Source organism: Vitis vinifera, chromosome 3 (genome assembly GCF_030704535.1).
Source record: "Vitis vinifera cultivar Pinot Noir 40024 chromosome 3, ASM3070453v1".
Taxonomy (NCBI): domain Eukaryota; kingdom Viridiplantae; phylum Streptophyta; class Magnoliopsida; order Vitales; family Vitaceae; genus Vitis; species Vitis vinifera.
The window spans coordinates 6,757,682-6,776,392 of NC_081807.1; the positions used below are offsets into that span (position 1 = coordinate 6,757,682).

Consider the following 18,711-nt stretch of genomic DNA (forward strand, 5'->3'; position numbering starts at 1 on the left):
AACATGAAATGACTGTTATGCCCTTAGAGTGGGTTTTGGAGCATGACAATACAAGTTTAAGAATAAAGTATAATAAAAAAACTCTTCTTTTAAGGATCAAATAGTTTTCATAAATCGACCAATAGTCGCTTGGTCTTGGTGGTTCTTCATGAACTTCAAGCTAAGCAAAGCACATGGGCACCATTAGGTGAAAATAATAAAAAAATGTACATTGTTTCTAAAAAAATTTATAATATTAAATAAAAATAATATAATGTTTTCTAAAATTATAAAATTAGTTAAAATTAAATAATTAAATTTTCGCTCATTTTGAATATATTTAAATTTAAATATTATACATATTTCATTTAATAATTTTAAAATATATTAATTTTTTCATTTCCAATATATTCACATTAAGTGAACATTAATCAATTAAGTGAACAGTATTTGGTTAAATAAACAATAACCGATTCAACCATATTCCCTGTACATTATGGTTTGTGTAGGGACCCCTCCCTCTGGGAAACACGTGGCACGTGTCACCAGCCGGACCATCATCATCCGGACCATGACCATCCGGATTCCCCTAAAGGATAAGCACGATGCAACTCTCCTATCCGGACCGCCTCAAGGGAAGGCAAACGACGTTTCAACTTCTCCTATCCAAGGAAGAGCAAACGTCGCTGACAAAACACAGACATCCGGACAACCTTCACAATGCATCCGCTCCACAACACATCCGGGCAATTAGCATGAGCCATCCGGATATAATCGTCCGGATCATCAATTAAGGTAAAGCGAGTCTTATATGCTATCACGACAACCAGCCATGACCCACGTCCCATCACCTGCAGAGTGAAAGGACGGGTTGAGGTGACAACAAGTCACTTCCCACGATCATTTTACATGATCGCTTCCCACGATCTCTAGACAGCAGCATCACCTACCACGATTTCTGACAGCCGCCAGTAGGGTGGCGATGACCATGCTGCCTCCGAATGTCATCATGACAAACATAAAATATCTCCTCGCCATTAATGAGAGGAATAGTACCCCTGAAGCTGTATATATACATCTTCGCACGAAGAAGAAGGGGATCCCCCTGGTAACCTCCTAATACCTGGTAAAAGGCCAACTGATTTATATTCCTCTCTCTGACCATGGCTAACAAAACCATCGGAGGGTGCGTCCGGACACCCTATCCGGATGCCTTCTTGCAGGTATAACGACTGGATCAAGAACCTTTATAAGTTGAAATCACGCGTCCATCCATCTGGCAACTACGTGGATCATCAAAGACGCGAGGTATCAACAGTTTGCAAATTTTATTTTTATGATTTAGAAAAAGGAAGTAATTTACAGTTAAAAATGAGTAAGAATAAACATATTCCAATTTTTATCTTTAAAAAATAAATATTTAATTTAAAAAAAAACCATTTTGAGTGGAATTTGGAAGTTGGTGATCAAACTCGAGCCAAAAGCTAATTTTTCTTCTAAACTATTAAAATATATGTATAATTATAAAAATACTAAAAGAATGTTTGACAGTATTTTAGCTCGTACTATTATTAGTAAAAATATTTTTATGAAAACCACTTATTAAGCATTTATTAAAAAACAATAATTATTTTTAATATTATAAATAATTTTTAAAAATACATTTAAAATTTTTGACTTTGTTTTTTAAAGACACTTTTTAAACTAAAGAGGCTTCATAAAATCATTGCTCAACGGAACCTAATAAATTAGATTTGAGTTGATTAGGGTTGTCCGAACAATTCGTTGGCTTGGATTTGAAGTCAGGCAAAACTGGATCGAAAATTTGTCATTACAATTCATGATCCAAACCCACTAAAAAGTCGTGTTGGACATTAGGTTGGGTCAGCCCAACCAAATAATAGACAAAAGAAGAAAACAGAGACCATGGGCCGCTCTTGGGCCTTATGGTCATCAGGTCGTTAACCCACAAATATAGTTTCTATTAATATATTGAAGATTAGAACCGTTCTACCAAATTGAATTCCACTTGGAATTCGTCTTTTAAAAATACGCAAAAAATAAAAAATAAAATTACTCATTTATTAAAAAGATGAGTTTAATGGAAAAATATAACGGAAAAAGGAGATTAATATTCGGTATAGTAAAAAATGTTGTATTTTTGTATTTATTTTTAAAAAATTAATTTTTGATAATATTCTTTTAAAAATAATATTATTTTAATACAAAATTTCAAAAAAACCACTTTTAAAAAATGATATAAAATAACATATAGTCCTCAAAAATAATATTTACAAGAGATTTATAATGTGTTTGGTAATGGTTTTAAAAAATATTTTTAGTTTTTTTAAATACTTGAATAATATAAATTTTCAAGTGTTAAAAATGATTTCAAAAATTACTACTACACGCAATCTTAAAAAGTAAAGCAAAAATACCTTAAAGAAATAAAAAATAATAATACGAAATAATGTGATAGGTATTGAATCATATTGGCCTCCCTATTTTACGGGTCAGACTATAATACGAAAAATCAACTTTTCGGTATCATGCCTCCACCTATCATCAAATAGGATATTGACATCTGTAAAAATGTAACAAAAAAATTGAAATGGAGGGCAAGGGCCGCAAGGCAAAACCGTCCAAGAGAAATAAAAGGTGACAATGTGAAATAATGTGATAGGTATTGAATCACATTGGTTATCAAAAATCAATAAAAAATTAAATAAAAATAATTAAAATGAAGGGCCCAGATTTCATTTTACACATCCAATGATGGCAAGAGAATCTTCCATATCCACCCCGGCGATAATTCTGCCTTCCTTTGTGGTCCACTTGTGGTAAATGGTAAATTTTGTAAATTACTCTCTCTTCTATTTTCATTTTTTAAATAAATAATTTTATTTCTCCTTTTTTTAAACACATTTTTAATTTTTAAAATAATTTGCATTTATAAATTAATAATTTAATATAGAAAAAAAATCATTGCCATGAGTCAAAAAGGTAAAAAATACTACTATTTTTTTTTTTCAATTCATTTTTTAATTATAAATAATAAATTAATATTCCTAATTATTATATAAAAAGATGGGAGAATATTCCTAATTTAAATAAATAATTTCATGTCTCCCTATTTTTTTTTGTTTTTAACTAAAAAGCCCAAGTAGGGGGACATTATGATTTTGTTCCCTCCAATGCAGGAACCATGGCATTTTTTCGAAATCTAATAGGAAAGGGTATTTACATAATTTCATAAGGGAGAATATATCATACTAAGCCTGGAAGCCCCCACATATTCCATTTTTGTTAAGAGGATAACAAGGGAAGCCGGTGGTACTAAGAGCTCTCGAGAGAGAAAATGGCGATGTCTTTGGGGGTTATCTCTACCTTCTTCTCCGGCGAAACGGCGTCGTTTTCTAAGTCTGCGTTGTCCTTGACATCACTCCGGCACCTTCCGCCTCCTTCTCCTCATACTAACCTGCGCCTGGTGCGAACCGTAACCTCGGCTGCCGCGTCGAAGCCGCCGGCTGCGGCCACCGGCAAGCGGGAGCCTCGAGGCATCATGAAGCCCCGCCGGATTTCGCCGGAAATGCAAGACTTTCTCGGCGTCCCCGAGATTCCTCGGACCCAAGCGCTGAAGCAGATTTGGGCTTATATCAAGCAACACAATCTTCAGGTCTTGTCCATAAATCCTTTTATCTTTTTGAGCAATGGTTTATCTGTGAAACTGTGTTATTGTTGAATGGGGTTTTAGATGGGTTTTATGTATGGATAAGGTTATGTTTGTCTTATTTTGCTTCTGTTGCCCTTTCTGAGTTCGGTTTTCTTGGGGTTTTTGTATGTTCCTACATATTTTATTCAGTGTTTTTTAAGAACTATATTTGGATAAAGCCATGTTGGTGTAGATTAAATGCGGGTTCTGTTTTTATTTTTGCTGAGTTTAGTTTCATTGGGGATTTGGATGGGGTTTATACGGTGCTCCTATATTTGGATAAGGCTGTGTTTTGGTGCGATTGGAATGTGCTTTTGTTATTGCTATACCTGATTTTGGTTCTCTTGGGTTTTGAGATTGGTTTTTGTGTTGCCTGTGGCCTGGAATCTGTAAGGCAATGTGGGTATAGTCAAGTTGTGGGTTTTCGTTATGAGTGGAAATTGGTTTGGTCCTCTTGAGTTTAGATGGTATTTGGGAGTAGTTGTTTTTGTACCTTCTTATGTTTGGATAAGGTTGTATTTTGCAGATTAAATGTTGGTTTTGACATTACTGGGACTGATTTGCTTCTGTCTCGTTATTGGAAGGCTTTACTTTTTATGGTCGGAATAGGTTTTGTTTTATGGAGGTATTGTCAATAGAATGGAGTTTCCATTAAGTTTATACATGGATTTATATATTGAGATGGATGAACTGATGAAGCTTTATTCTTGTAGATGAAATGTGGGCTTTAAATGGCTAGAACTGAGGTTGGTTTCAATGGGTTTTAGTTGGGTTTATATGCTGTTTCTTTGGGGTGTTTTTTCATTTTGGCAAGGCCATGGTATGTGGTTTTGATTACTTCAATAGATGAGTTTGATGCTATTCAATTTATATGTATTTGTAATTGGATTGAACAGGGTAAGGTATAATGATATAGATGTAATGGGAGTTTTGCTATTTTTAGGAATAGATTTGATTGTAATTTGTTTTTTTGAAGTGTTTTTTAGTTTTTCTTAATGTTTTGGTATTGAGATGAGGTTTTTTTGTTGCTTCTTAGATGCTGCTCCTGAGCTTGGTTATATTGAGATTTAGGTAGTTTATTTGTCCTTTGTCTGATGTTTCTGTTTTCGGAAAGTATCTATGAGATTCTGGGTTTTGTTATTGCTCTACCTTAGTTTGATGTGTTAATATTGATATTAATATAGTTTTTTTTTTAATGTTTCTGTATTTGGATATGATTGCCTGTTTGTTTGTATACGCATATAACCTTAAATGCATATGTATTTGTATATATGAGACCATGGGTTCAGTTATTGCTCCACCATAGTTTGATGATTTGGGTTTTTAGATGTGTTAATGTCAATATTAATATAGGTTTTTTTTTGGAATGTTTCTGTATTTGGACATGGTTGTGTCATGCCTGTTTGTTTGTATACACCACTACCTTAAATGCATGTGTTGGTTGTTTCATTTGCCTTTTCCATATACACGACGTTAAATGCAATTCCTGGTTACTTGCATGCATAAGGGAGCTATTTTTATTTTGTCAAAAAAATGAAATAATGGAAAATAGGGTATTGATGTTGCTGGGTAGTTGGAGGAGATATTTGTTGATATGCTCTGCTGTTGAAGCATTTGCATGATATAAGATGTAATTATTCATCCTTACTTTGACATTAGCATCCTTCTGCACCCTGAGAGAAAATGAAACTGCTTTCCTTTATTTTGGCCTATTACAAATCTTATAATAGACTATTAACAAAATCTTGCTTTCTGATACATTAATGTTCAGTGTTACTTCTTTGGAATAATTTCTTAATCCGATTTCCTCTAGCACCAAGCAACAACCTGTTGGAAAAGCTCATTGCTTATATATATTGCATAGTTTTAAAAGGCGTGCTTTAAGTGTGACTAAGCTCAAGGGGCAACCACTTCGTAGTTATAGTGCCTCGCTTGCCAAGATATGCGCCTTATTGAAGGGGCGTGCCTTATCGATTTTACTCTTCCTTTTTAAATGCTTTTATTTTTGAAATTTCTAGTTGTATATTGAAACTTGTATAATTTCATTATTTTTTTTTTATTGAATGCTTCTTTTAAATGTTTGGAATCTTAAATTTTTTATTGATTGGATTAGATTTTGAATAATATTTTATAGGATTGATATGCATCCCAGGTCACATTTCACTTCACTTAGACGCGCGTCTTGTGTTGCGCCTTGCGCCTGAGCTATAGGAGACTTTTACCCCTTAGGTGTGTCTTGCGCCTTTTAAAACTATGATATATTGACTTATTGTTTATCCTTTTCCATTGTGCTACTGTTCTCATGTACCTTATTTGTTGATTTAAATCCAATTCTGTCACTGTCATTTTGGTGTTATTCTTGTTCTTTCTTTCCTCACATCTGCTGTGTCATTTCGGTGTTGATATATGAATAATATTTATGGATATATTTCTTCAAGAGCCAGTGTAAAGTTTTCTTTGTTGGGATTCAATTTGTTTGTTTTTATTTTGTGGATAATGTTTGGATCTTTCAAAGTGGTCAGTGTGAGGGAAGCCTGATATGGTGTTTTGCCTTAATTATTATTTTTTGTGTTTTATTTGGATAGACTTCTTAAATGTTAAAAATGAAAACGATGTGGCTTTTGATCAAACTGACAAAGGATATCTTAGCACATTTATAGCATAACTCAACCCAGCAAAGCTTTTTTCCCAATTAATTTGGACTTGCCAATCAACTATTTACAAAGGCAATATTTGACACAGATAAGATATCGGATGAGGGGTGACTTCTGCACTTGGTGTTCCAAGCTGTTCATATATAATGTGGGGCAGCTTGCTTTGCATTACCCCTTCTCTAAAGAACTCACCCACCTGTATAAATATTAACCCTTTAATGCGACTAAAATTTTTTGTTTTACCCTTCTATTTGACTAATGTATGAGGGTTATGCAGTTATATTATAGGTGGGTTTAGATCACATTTTGATTCTTGTGGGGCTACATTTTAGTTGGACAGTTGTACCTTTAGTTTGCCTTTCTCTACCCCTCCCTGTTCAATTTTGCATTTGTGTGTGTAGATTGTGGCTGGAATTTAGTTATGCTATTTATGTATTCATCTATAATTTGGTTCTGACGTGGTTTGTCCTTTTCCCTGCTAGGATCCTGAAAACAAGAAGATTATAGTCTGTGATGAGAAACTGAAGAGTATATTTGCAGGGAAGGACCGCGTTGGTTTTCTTGAGATTGCAGGGTTGATTAATCCACACTTTCTTAAGTGAAACTCAATCTGCAAGAGGATGGATTTAGAACTAGAAAACCAGCTATGAAGCAAATTTTGCACAAGGGCTCTCTGTTGAGTTGGTGATATCACTCAATAGAAGTGGGAGCGCTTTATGCGACTTAGTACTTAATCTTCAGTTCTGGAACCTGCATATAGTAACTGGCTTTTTTGGTTTTGTTGAGTGGGTCTGTTTCTAGGATTATGCAGGCTATCTAATGCAATATTTTCAGACGCCCAGCCCAATTTTTTTAATTTTAGTTAATATCTTGAGCTTTTGCTGGAATCTTGTGTGCTTAAGGTGTGCAATGGTTCTTTCTGTTTAACCTTTTCTGCAGGTGTGCAAGCAGGAGTGTTTTAGTTAAAACATTCGGCCTGCCCCTAAGCCCAGTGGGGAATCTGCATAAAACCTAAAATGTGCATCAAAGCCCTGATTGACTGGCATTTTTCCCTAAGAAGTTTGCATTGCAATTTGTAGTAAAAGCATATATTTGGGAGGAGAAATTTCCCTGTCTCATTTGAGTGGGGAGTGTGGCTTTCGCCCAATTGCTGTTTCTTTTTTCACTGTGAATGAGGGAATGTGGTGTGGAATAAGGCATTTTGTGTCTTCATTCTTAGATTGTTGAGTGGGTTTTGTTTAAGCCATCATCATCCTAGTCTTGATGCAGGATGGAGAATTTTGTGGAGGGTTTGCATCAGAGGAACCAGAATGCCTTTTTATTATGCTAATTTTCAGAACAATGATTGTGGTTTTAGCTGCCGGAACGCATGCATGTGATATTGGTTAAGGTCCAGGAACATTTATGAATTATGAATATTCATTGCCGGTGTTGCCTGATGTCGGAGTTCAGCCCAGTGCAACCACAAGGGTTATCACTGGCCTATGTTTGGAAAGAAAATAGGAAAATGTATAAAGAAAGAAAATGCTTGAGGAAAGAAAAATTTAAAGAAAATAAAAAATAGATTTAAATTTAATAAATAAGTTTTTTTTTAAAATTTTATTTCAAACTTATTTTATTTATTTATATAAAGATTAAATAATTTTAAAATATGTAAATTTTAATTTTATATATATATATATATATATATATATATATATATATTGATAAGAAAATTACTTTTCTTAACCATTTGTGTTTTAACAAAAAAGTAAGACATAACCTTAAATTAGAGGGAAAATTTGAAAAAAAGAGTATGTGGGACTTATTCTCAAAAAATGAGACTAAAAATTGCACTCGTCATAAAATGGCGAGATGATTTAGCTCATTATTTGTTTGATCAATAAAATCCCTTCACATCTCTTTTGGGCGATCTAGTCTTATCCCGTTAATTCAAATAATTTATATCTTAATTTCTATTTTTTTATTTAAATCCTGTCTCATTAATTCTATCTTTTTATTTAAATCCTGTCTCATTAATTCAAAAGAATTTTTATCATCGTCTCATTAAAACAGACGAGACAAATATGGGAATTTCCTGTACTGATATCCATCATGCTTCATCATGTTTAACTTATTTTTGAAATTTTTTACATTTTTTAATTATATTAAAATAAATAGTTTTTTTAAATAATTAAAATATTATAATTTATTTGATTGACAAGTACTTATTTTATATATATATATAATAAAAAATTAAAAATTTAAATTAAATTCATTTTTAAATTTAATTTATATATAATTGAGGTGGAGTAGGATAAAACAATACCAAAACCCATCTTTTATCTATCGTTCTAAAAAAAATTCAAACTCATCCACAGCTCATTGATTTAAATTTCAAATGGAATGGGTATTCGAACACCATTGCTATCCTAAGTGGGTGCCATTTTATATCCATTTCCGACAAGCTTTTATCCAACCATGTCATGAAGGGACAAATAGTGCCATGAGCACAAGAAGCCCTCATGGGACCGTTTGATTAAAGACCCAAGGAAATAAGGTTTGGAAGCTCCAACTAAAAAACCAACCACTAGCTTCCAACGTCCTCTTCTCATGAGCAAATGGACATTTGGAGTCAACAACCTCGGATGGAGTTAAGGCTAAATTCGAGAAATAGGGATGATGCACGATCACATCCAATTACAAGGTAGATTCATCTACAATCGATGCTCACTGGTGAGAGAAAGGAATGAAAGCATCAAGCTATATCACAAACCTCTACCCAGATTTACTATCCTCAAATTTAATCTCTTTCATGAAAAAACTGATCCATACATATATGAGTGATTACTTTGAGACAAACAATGAGTCTTATTGTACAACATTCTTCCTTCAAGCCTGCAAGGCATGTAGTAATTTTTTTTGGTATCCATCCCTAATAAGATCGGTTTGGGATGAAAATGTATAGGTAAAGGACAATTTTGAGATGTTTTTTTGAAATCTGAGGTGGGTATTTTCATACTAACATTATAATAAAAATCCATCCTTGTAAAGAGTATTGTGAAGAACCGTCCCGAGTAGCAGAGGAATTTAAATTGAGTTATTATTGTTATTTTCGTAAAAATTTTCTGTGGGTAATATGAATGGGTGAGGCATGTGGGTGAAGCCAGCCACAGCGAAGGGAAGAATCCAAACCCATCTCCCTCCCGAGTATAGTCACTTGAGTCTTGGAAGATTTTTTCCACTTTCTCATCTTTCAAAAACCACCACAAAACCCACTTACCAAACTCTCTCTCAATCCCTTCTCTCCCCCGCATACAAGCTGTTTTGATGGCAGAGAAGCTGAAGCTCTCTCTCCCGGTTCTCCTACCAGGTCCACCTCCCTCAAAACCACTCTTCTCAGACCACCACTTGTCCACAACCCCCTCTCCGCCACCTCCCATTACCCCTCTTCTCCAAAACTTCCAACCGCATACCCAAACCCCAAACCCCCAATCCCCAATAATCCCCAGACGCCGCAGACGTATCGGGAAGTCTCAAGACGCCAACCGTGGAAAGCCATGGTCTCACGGCCGTCTCTCGCCGCCAGGTCAGCGAATTCTGCAAACCCTAATCGACCCCACATTTAATCTTGCTCAAATTGATGAGCTCTTACTTGAATTGTTCGAACAACAGCCGGGAGAATCGGATTTTAGTGTGGAGTCGCTGTCTTTGGATGTTTTGGGTATTGTCAAGGGTTTAGGGTTTTACAAAAAATGTGACACTGCTTTGAGGGTATTCGAGTGGGTTCGGAATCGGAAAGAATCTGAATTATTGTTGAATGGTTCGATTATTGCTGTCATTATAAGTATTCTTGGGAAAGGGGGTCGGGTTTCGGCTGCGGCTTCTTTGCTTCATAATCTTTGTAAAGATGGGTTTGATGTTGATGTTTATGCGTATACTTCTATGATAACTGCATTTACCAGCAATGGGAGGTACAGGGAGGCTGTGATGGTTTTTAAGAAAATGGAGGAAGTGGGATGCAAACCTACTTTGATAACTTACAATGTGATTTTGAATGTGTATGGGAAAATGGGTATGCCCTGGAATAAAATGGTTGGTCTTGTTGATAGAATGAAGAGTGCCGGGATTGCCCCTGATTCATATACTTATAACACGCTTATAAGTTGTTGTAGGCGGGGGAATTTGTATGAAGAAGCAGCAGGGGTTTTGAAGGAGATGAAATTAGCAGGATTTAGTCCTGATAAGGTGACTTATAATGCTTTATTGGATGTTTATGGGAAGTCTAGGCGATCCAAGGAGGCCATGGAGGTCTTGCAGGAGATGGAGGGTAATGGGTGTCCCCCTAGTATCGTGACTTACAATTCATTGATTTCAGCTTATGCCAGAGATGGGTTATTGGAAGACGCCTTGGAGCTCAAAAACCAGATGGTGGAAAAGGGAATTAAACCTGATGTTTTTACTTACACTACTCTTTTGTCAGGATTTGAGAAGGCTGGGAAGGATAAGGCTGCGGTTCAGATTTTTGAGGAGATGAGAAATGAAGGTTGCAAACCCAATATTTGTACATTCAATGCCCTGATTAAGATGCATGGTAACAGGGGAAAGTTTACAGAAATGATGAAAGTTTTTGAAGATATCAAGACATTCCAGTGTTCACCTGATATTGTTACATGGAATACACTTCTTTCTGTGTTTGGGCAGAATGGGATGGACTCTGAAGTTTCAGGAGTGTTTAAGGAAATGAAGAGGGCGGGCTTTGTGCCTGAGAGGGATACTTTCAACACCCTAATCAGCTCCTACAGTCGATGTGGATCATTTGACCAAGCCATGGCTGTTTATAAGAGGATGCTGGAGGCTGGGGTCAATCCTGACCTTTCCAGTTATAATGCTGTTTTAGCAGCATTGGCTCGGGGTGGGCTTTGGAAACAATCTGAGAAAGTACTTGCAGAAATGAAGGATGGTCGATGCAAACCTAATGAGCTGACATATTGTTCTTTGTTACATGCTTATGCCAATGGGAAGGAGATTGAACGAATGTGTGCTCTTGCAGAAGAAATATACTCTGGCATAATTGAACCTCGTGCAGTGCTCTTGAAGACCCTTGTTCTAGTAAATAGCAAGTGTGACCTTCTAATGGAAACAGAACGAGCTTTCTTGGAGTTGAGACAGCGAGGGTTTTCACCTGACATAACTACTCTTAATGCCATGGTTTCCATCTATGGCAGGAGGCAGATGGTTGCAAAAGCAAATGAAATTTTGGATTGCATGAAAAGGGGTGGGTTCACTCCAAGCTTGACAACTTACAACAGCTTGATGTACATGTACAGCCGGTCTGCAAATTTTGAAAGATCAGAAGAAATCCTGAGGGAAATTCTGGCAAAAGGAATAAGGCCTGATATCATTTCATACAATACTGTTATTTATGCCTATTGTAGAAATGGTCGGATGAGAGATGCTTCACGGGTACTCTCAGAAATGAGGGAGTCTGGGCCTGCTCCAGATATAATTACTTATAATACCTTTATTGCAAGTTATGCAGCTGATTCCATGTTTGTGGAGGCTATTGACGTTGTCTGTTACATGATCAAGCATGGCTGTAAACCAAACCAAAGCACATACAATTCCATTGTAGATTGGTACTGCAAGCTTAATCGCAGAGATGAGGCAAGCATGTTTGTCAACAACCTTCGCAAGCTTGATCCACATATTTCCATGGATGAAGAATGTAGGTTATCAGAACGAATGGCAAAGAAATGGTCATAGGAACCCTTTTCTACAAATAATATTACAGGTCAGTGAACACTCTTCTTGGCCTATAATACTCCTGTGCATCCAGCCCTGTATCCTGTCTTCCTGTGCCTGTGTTGTGTATTATCCAGGCATGGAAATTAGCAGATATGATATTGTTGTACATAAATATTTTTGTCCCTTTTGGAGGTTTAAGAGCTATAGATGATTCATCAACATCCGAGTTTGAACTATTTTTGCTGGTTTGGCATATATGGCCATCGGCAATCTTGTATGTTTCAGATGAGAGATGATGGAAGAGCTGAATAACTTCCAGGTATGTATAGTAAACCTTTGTAGCACTCAAATGAGAACCACTGAATAACTTAAGTGGTTGTTTCTGTTAGTTCTTGCAACATATTTTTGACAATCAAGTTGTAATTTTGAGCTTTTTTTCCCCTTAACATCTCATTGTGTGTCAGTTTTATTTAATTGCCTCTACATCAGCAAAAAAGTGAATATTGTAGTTTGGTGGTCTGTTGCCCTAATGTGGGTAGTGAGAAATATGCATCCATTGAATCTTCACTCGAATTGTTCTGATATGTATGTTATGGCATTTAGCTTGATTGATGGTCATTAGAATGGGGTAGCGTTGGTCCACAATTTTGGTGTATTATGCATATACATAGTTGGAGGTGGACACATTCACTGAGAAAAACAGGTGTGGGAAGATGCGCTTGGAGGAGTATGGTTCATGTGATGATTTCATTCAGCATATAGTATTTGCAGACTTGATCAATCATATTCAATACTTGGGTTGACTTGGACTCAATTTAGGTTGGGTTCAGACCAAGGTTTGGACATCTCGAGTCTAACCCAAACTTGGTTTAATGTTTTTATGATATTTATTGCATATTATACTATATAATAATCTTTATTTTCTTTTTATATATATATATTTTAAAAATATTAAATTAATTATATTATATATATATTTTTTTATTTTTTTAGAAAAATATATAAATTTTTGTTTATTTTTTTGTTGCTATCTTGAAATTTTGTCCAATTTACTATTTAAATTTTATATAAATATATGGAAAAAAGTTTTTCAAAAAGTATTATAAATGAATTTTGAATTAAGCAACCCGATCAATCCCAACTTAACCCCATCAACCTAGTCTAACTTAAACTATCAAAGCTTAATATGACTTTAAAAAAATGAGGTTGAGTTGGACTTGGGTTGAGTCCCTTGGGTTAGAGGTTGGGTTGAGATCGATTGATTGTTTCTTAATTGAGATTTTGCTCTAGTTGGTTATCAACTGATCAGTTTGCCCAAGTTGCAACCCTAAGTATTTGTGATTCTATGATATAAATTTCTTTATTATTATTATTTTTAAATTCTTCCAAGTAATTTTGATATTATAATTTAATTTAATACGTAATTTAGTAATTATTTGATGTATATTAAACTAACAAATATTTATAATTTAAATTCAAAATTGTAATTGTAATTCAAATAATTACATTTTTGTAAACATTTAATTTGCATTTAATTTTAGTTTTTTTTTTAATTTTAATAAATATAATGCAAAAATATTTAATATAATTTTTATGGATTTTAATATATAATTTATTGAGATTTATGTTTCTTAAATTATAAATTATAACTTCTTATTCATAGTTATAAGTTATAATTTCCTTTTGAAATTTATTAATTAAAATTAAAGAATATGAATCGGGCCACAATTGTTGGGTCCTGTTTCCGAGCCTGAGGCCCATGTGGCTGGGCTCTGGGCTTGAGATGCGGCGGAGAGGGCTGAACCCCTTCCGTCGGCCCAAAATAGCCAACTGAGCCGGTCTGATCGAGCCAATTGAACGACCCCAAATTATATCCATGTGTGTTGGTCAGCATCATCAAGAAAGATGGACTTTTTTTAATAGTACGGTAATTTAAAAAAGTTATGCTTAAATTATTATAGTAGAAGAAGTTATTACAAATATATGGTAGTTTTTGCCACATAAGAGAGAGGAGATAGGAGAGAGGAGAGATGGTGAACGGATAATTTTTTTTAAAACCAAAATCATCTTTCAAACAAAGGGAACTCGTCTCTTGAAGAGACGAGTTCCATAAAAAAAATATATATATATATTTTTAAAAAATTCCCCATTTACTCAAGGGAACTCGTCTCTTCAAAAGACGAGTTCCATGAAAAAAAATATATATATTTTATTAAACAAAAAAAAATAGTTGCTCAAGGGAACTCGTCTCTTGAAGAGACGAGTTCCCATGGAAATTTTTTTTTTTTTTTAAAAATTCCCAAATTATAAAAAAAAAAACAAAAAAAAAAAAAAAACAAAAAACAAGCTCAAGGGAACTCGTCTCTTGAAAAAAAAAATATTTTTTTTTAAAAAAATTCTCAAATTATTTATAAAAAAAAACATTTTTTTCCTCAATGGAACTCGTCTCTTCAAGAGACGAGTTTCATGAAAATATATATATATTTTTAAAAAAATTCCCAAATTTAAAAAAAATAATAATAAAAAAAACAATTCCTTAAGGGAACTCGTCTCTTGAAGAGACGAGTTCCATGTAAAAAAAAAATATTTTTTTAAAAAAATTCCCAAATAAAAAAAAAAATTTGCTAAAGGGAACTCGTCTCTTCAAGAGACCAGTTCCCATGGAAAAAAAAATATTTTTTATTTAAAAAAAAAATTCCCAAATTAAAAAAAAAAACAATTCCTCAAGGGAACTAGTCTCTTCAAGAGAGACGAGTTACATGTAAAAATAAATAATTTTTTTAAAAATATATATATATATATATTTAAAAATTCCCAAATAAAAAAAAGAAAAAAAAATAAAGGAATTTTTTTAAAATATATATATATATTTAAAAAAATTCCCAAATTAAAAAAAAAAAAAAAAAATTTCCTCAAGGGAACTCGTCTCTTGAAGAGACGAGTTCCCATGGAAAAAAATAAAATATATATATTTAAAAAAATTCCTAAAGGGAACTCGTCTCTTCAGTTCCCTCTTGAAGAGACGAGTTCCTATGGAAAAAAAAAAATATATTTTTTAAAATATATTTTTTATTTAAAAAGAAATCCCAAATTAAAAAAAAACAAAAAATTCCTCAAGGGAACTCGTCTTTTGAAGAGACGAGTTCCCATGTAAAAAAAATATTTTTTTTAAAAATATATATATATATTAAAAAAAAAAAAATTTCCTAAAGGGATGAGTTCCCATGGGAATTTTTTTTTAAATATATTTTTTATTTAAAAAAAAATCCCAAATTTAAAAAAATAAAAAAATAAATAAATTTCCTAAAGGGAACTCGTCTCTTGAAGAGGCGAGTTCCCATGGGAAAAAAAAAATTTTAAATATATTTTTTATTTAAAAAAAATCCCAAATTAAAAAAAAAAAAAAAAAATCAATTCCTCAAGGGAACTCGTCTCTTCAAGAGACGAGTTCCCATGGAAAAAAAATATTTTTTTTAAAAGTATATATATATATTTTTTTTAAAAATTCCCAAATAAAAAAAAAAAAAAAGAATTTCCTCAAGGGAACTCGTCTCTTGTTCCTATGAAAAAAATTAGTTTTTTTTAAAAAAATCTTTAAGGCAATTAGTAGAGACGAGTTCCCATGAAAAAAAAAAAATTAAAAAAATCTCAAATTAAAAATATATATTTTCAATGTCATTAAAGCGGCTTTTTCTGCTTAAAAATAAAATTATTTCAAACAAAAATTAGATTTTTAGGATATGAAATTTTTAAAGGATGACCTATGTACTTTGTTATCTCAAACAAATCATGGAGGAATTGCTTTTGTTTTTTATTTTTAAATTTGGGAATTTTTTTTTAAATAAAAAAAATATTTTTTTTTCTATGGGAACTCGTCTCTTGAAGAGACGAGTTCCCTTCAGCAACTGTTTTTTTTTTTTTTTAATAAAAAATATTTTTTTTCATGGGACGAGTTCCCTTGAGTAAATGGGGAATTTTTAAAAATATATATATATATATTTTTTCCATGGAACTTGTCTCTTCAAGAGACGAGTTCCCTTTGTTTGAAAGATGATTTTTTTTTAAAAATACATATATTTGTTTTTTCATGGAACTCGTCTCTTCAAGAGACGAGAGTTCCCTTTATTTGAAAAGATGATTTTGGTTTTAAAAGAATTTATCCGTTCACCCTCTCTCCTCTCTCCTCTCTCCTATCTCCTCTTTCCTATGTGGCAAAAACTACCATATATTTGTAATAACTTCTTCTACTATAATAATTTAAGCATAACTTTTTTAAATTACCGTACTATTAAGAAAATTCCCAAGAAAGATTGAGAGGTCCATGTGACAGGAAGAAAAATTCCAGTTAGGAACAAGCTTGATTTTCTTTTTAATGTCAAAATGAGGGTTATATGTGTAATTTTCAATGATTCTTTATAAAATTGAAAGAAACATCAAAGTTTCTGACATGGGAATGGGGACGCCAGTGGTGTCATAAATTTCCGTGTTTGCAATTATTTTAGAAAAAGTTGAAAATTCCAGAACAACTTGAACGGCATTGCATCATGAGGCATGGGTATAGATAAGGATGCTACGACAGCTTCCATTAATGTGTCAACATGTCTCCGCTCCCCTGAGAGACAAGGGCAACGACACATCAGCCAAAATTTGTCCTTTTCGTTTGAGCTCCATTTCATTTGAAATTGTTTACTTAGAATCCATCAAATGTCGACGTCTCTTAGGTGGGAAACGGTCAATTGCCAGGTACCTACTTCAATTATATATTCCTGTGAACCCCATCTGTCAACCCAACCTAACCGGAAGGGCAAGAAGAAGTCTCTGGGAAACCAAAAGAATGAGCTGGTGGTGGTCTGGAGCGATTGGAGCTGCAAAGGCAAGTGATTTCAATCCCTCTTCAGTTCAATTCTCCGTGGTTTCAGCTTTCTCTCTGTTTGGTTTAGGAAAATAGAAGAGAAAATGGAAGAGAATTGGCTATGATTTCCTCACCCCATTTGTGTGGTGGAGCTAAAAACTAAGTCAATTCAAAACCCTCCTAATCTTTCTTGTTTTCTGGCACAGAGGAAGCTCCAAGAGGATGAGGCACACCCCACCAACTACCAGGGTGTTGGGCTGATTGTAGGTGTCACCGGCATCGTTGGTAACAGCCTTGCTGAGATCCTTCCACTCCGGGACACTCCCGGCGGTCCCTGGAAGGTCTATGGTGTCGCCCGCAGGCCTCAGCCGGCCTGGAACGCCGACAACTGTGTCGAGTACATCCAGTGTGATGTGTTTGACCCGGAAGAAACTTCGTCAAAGCTCTCCAAGCTGACTGATGTCACACACATATTCTATGTGACATGGGCTAATATGGGCAGTGAAGCTGAGAATTGCAGAGTTAATGGTGATATGTTTAGGAATGTTCTGAGTGCGGTGATCCCAAATGCCCCAAATTTGCAGCACATTTGCTTGCAAACTGGAAGAAAACATTATATAGGTCCATTTGAGGCTCTAGGCAAGATTGAACCTCATGATCCTCCGTATCATGAAGAGATGCCCAGATTAGATGTTGAGAATTTTTACCATGTACAAGAAGATATACTGTTTGAGGAGGTGAGGAAGAAGGAGGGCTTGACATGGTCAGTGCACAGGCCTGGCGTCATTTTTGGGTTTTCGCCTTACAGCATGATGAATGCAATTGGGACTCTGTGTGTCTATGCCACAATCTGCAAGCATGAGGGTTTACCATTAAGGTTTCCGGGAACCCAAGACACATGGAATGGATATTGGGATGTTTCCGACGCAGACCTAATTGCTGAGCATCATATATGGGCTGCAGTTGATCCTTTCGCAAAGAATGAGGCATTTAATTGTAGTAATGGGGATGTGTTCAAGTGGAAGCATCTGTGGAAGGTGTTGGCAGAGCAGTTTGGATTGGAGTTCCATGAACCTGAGGGGCAGGGATTGAGCTTGGAGAAGATGATGAAGGACAAAGGACCAGTGTGGGATGAGATTGTGAGGGAGAAAGGCCTGGTCCCAACCAAATTGGAGGAGGTTGGGCAGTGGTGGTTTGCAGATGTTGTTCTGAGTGCTGGGTCATCATTGGATAGTATGAACAAGAGCAAAGAACATGGATTCTTGGGGTTCAGAAACTCAAAATCGTCTTTCCTTTCTTGGATCGATAAAATGAAAGCTTATAAATTTGTTCCTTAAGTTGATTCCTTCAGGGTTTCTTGGTGCTACTCAGTATCTGCAAGTGTTTGTTCTAGTGTAATAAAAGCAAACAGGCAAACAGTTACAACATTGTACTGGCTTCGTTGTTGTTGTTTCTCTCAAATATTATGTCAAATTCTGAATTCGGGTTTGAGGGCTAGCAGCTCAAACATCAGGGCTCTGGTTTGATTGTAAAGATTCATAAAACTTAGTCAATGAAGATCTCTATCATGTACTCTTTCCTCTTCAAATGAGTGTTTTCAGCCAGGTCTTGGCCCATTTTTGTTGGCTGCATCCTTGCAAGGAGGCCATGTGCTATAGAGCACCCTGGGGCTAAGTCGAATTCCTGCTCATGTAAAAACAAAGTGCTCCCTAGGGGTTGCACACACTCTGCTTGGGATGGAACCAGTACCACACAGAGTGTATTCTCTAGGTTTAAAACAATTGCCA

The 18,711-nt window shown here is 34.7% G+C and overlaps 3 protein-coding genes across 3 annotated transcripts; all 3 read left to right on the plus strand.

Moving 5' to 3' along the window:
* Positions 1–3,253: 3,253 nt before the first annotated feature.
* On the plus strand, positions 3,254–7,232 carry LOC100242279 (upstream activation factor subunit spp27). Its single transcript, XM_002272111.5, has 2 exons — positions 3,254–3,655; positions 6,828–7,232. Exons 1-2 carry the CDS (start codon positions 3,338–3,340, stop codon positions 6,945–6,947), a joined length of 438 nt encoding a protein of 145 aa, XP_002272147.1. The 5' UTR covers positions 3,254–3,337; the 3' UTR covers positions 6,948–7,232.
* Positions 7,233–9,345: 2,113 nt separating this feature from the next.
* Positions 9,346–12,509, plus strand: LOC100257649 (pentatricopeptide repeat-containing protein At5g02860). The gene has a single exon (XM_002269435.4). The coding sequence runs from the start codon at positions 9,655–9,657 to the stop codon at positions 12,088–12,090; it is 2,436 nt and encodes an 811-aa protein (XP_002269471.1). The 5' UTR covers positions 9,346–9,654; the 3' UTR covers positions 12,091–12,509.
* A 4,305-nt stretch (positions 12,510–16,814) lies between these two features.
* LOC100264565 ((S)-8-oxocitronellyl enol synthase ISY1) lies at positions 16,815–18,512 on the plus strand. Its single transcript, XM_002272235.4, has 2 exons — positions 16,815–16,945; positions 17,131–18,512. The coding sequence occupies exons 1-2, from the start codon at positions 16,907–16,909 to the stop codon at positions 18,259–18,261; spliced, it is 1,170 nt and encodes a 389-aa protein (XP_002272271.1). The 5' UTR covers positions 16,815–16,906; the 3' UTR covers positions 18,262–18,512.
* Positions 18,513–18,711: the final 199 nt, after the last annotated feature.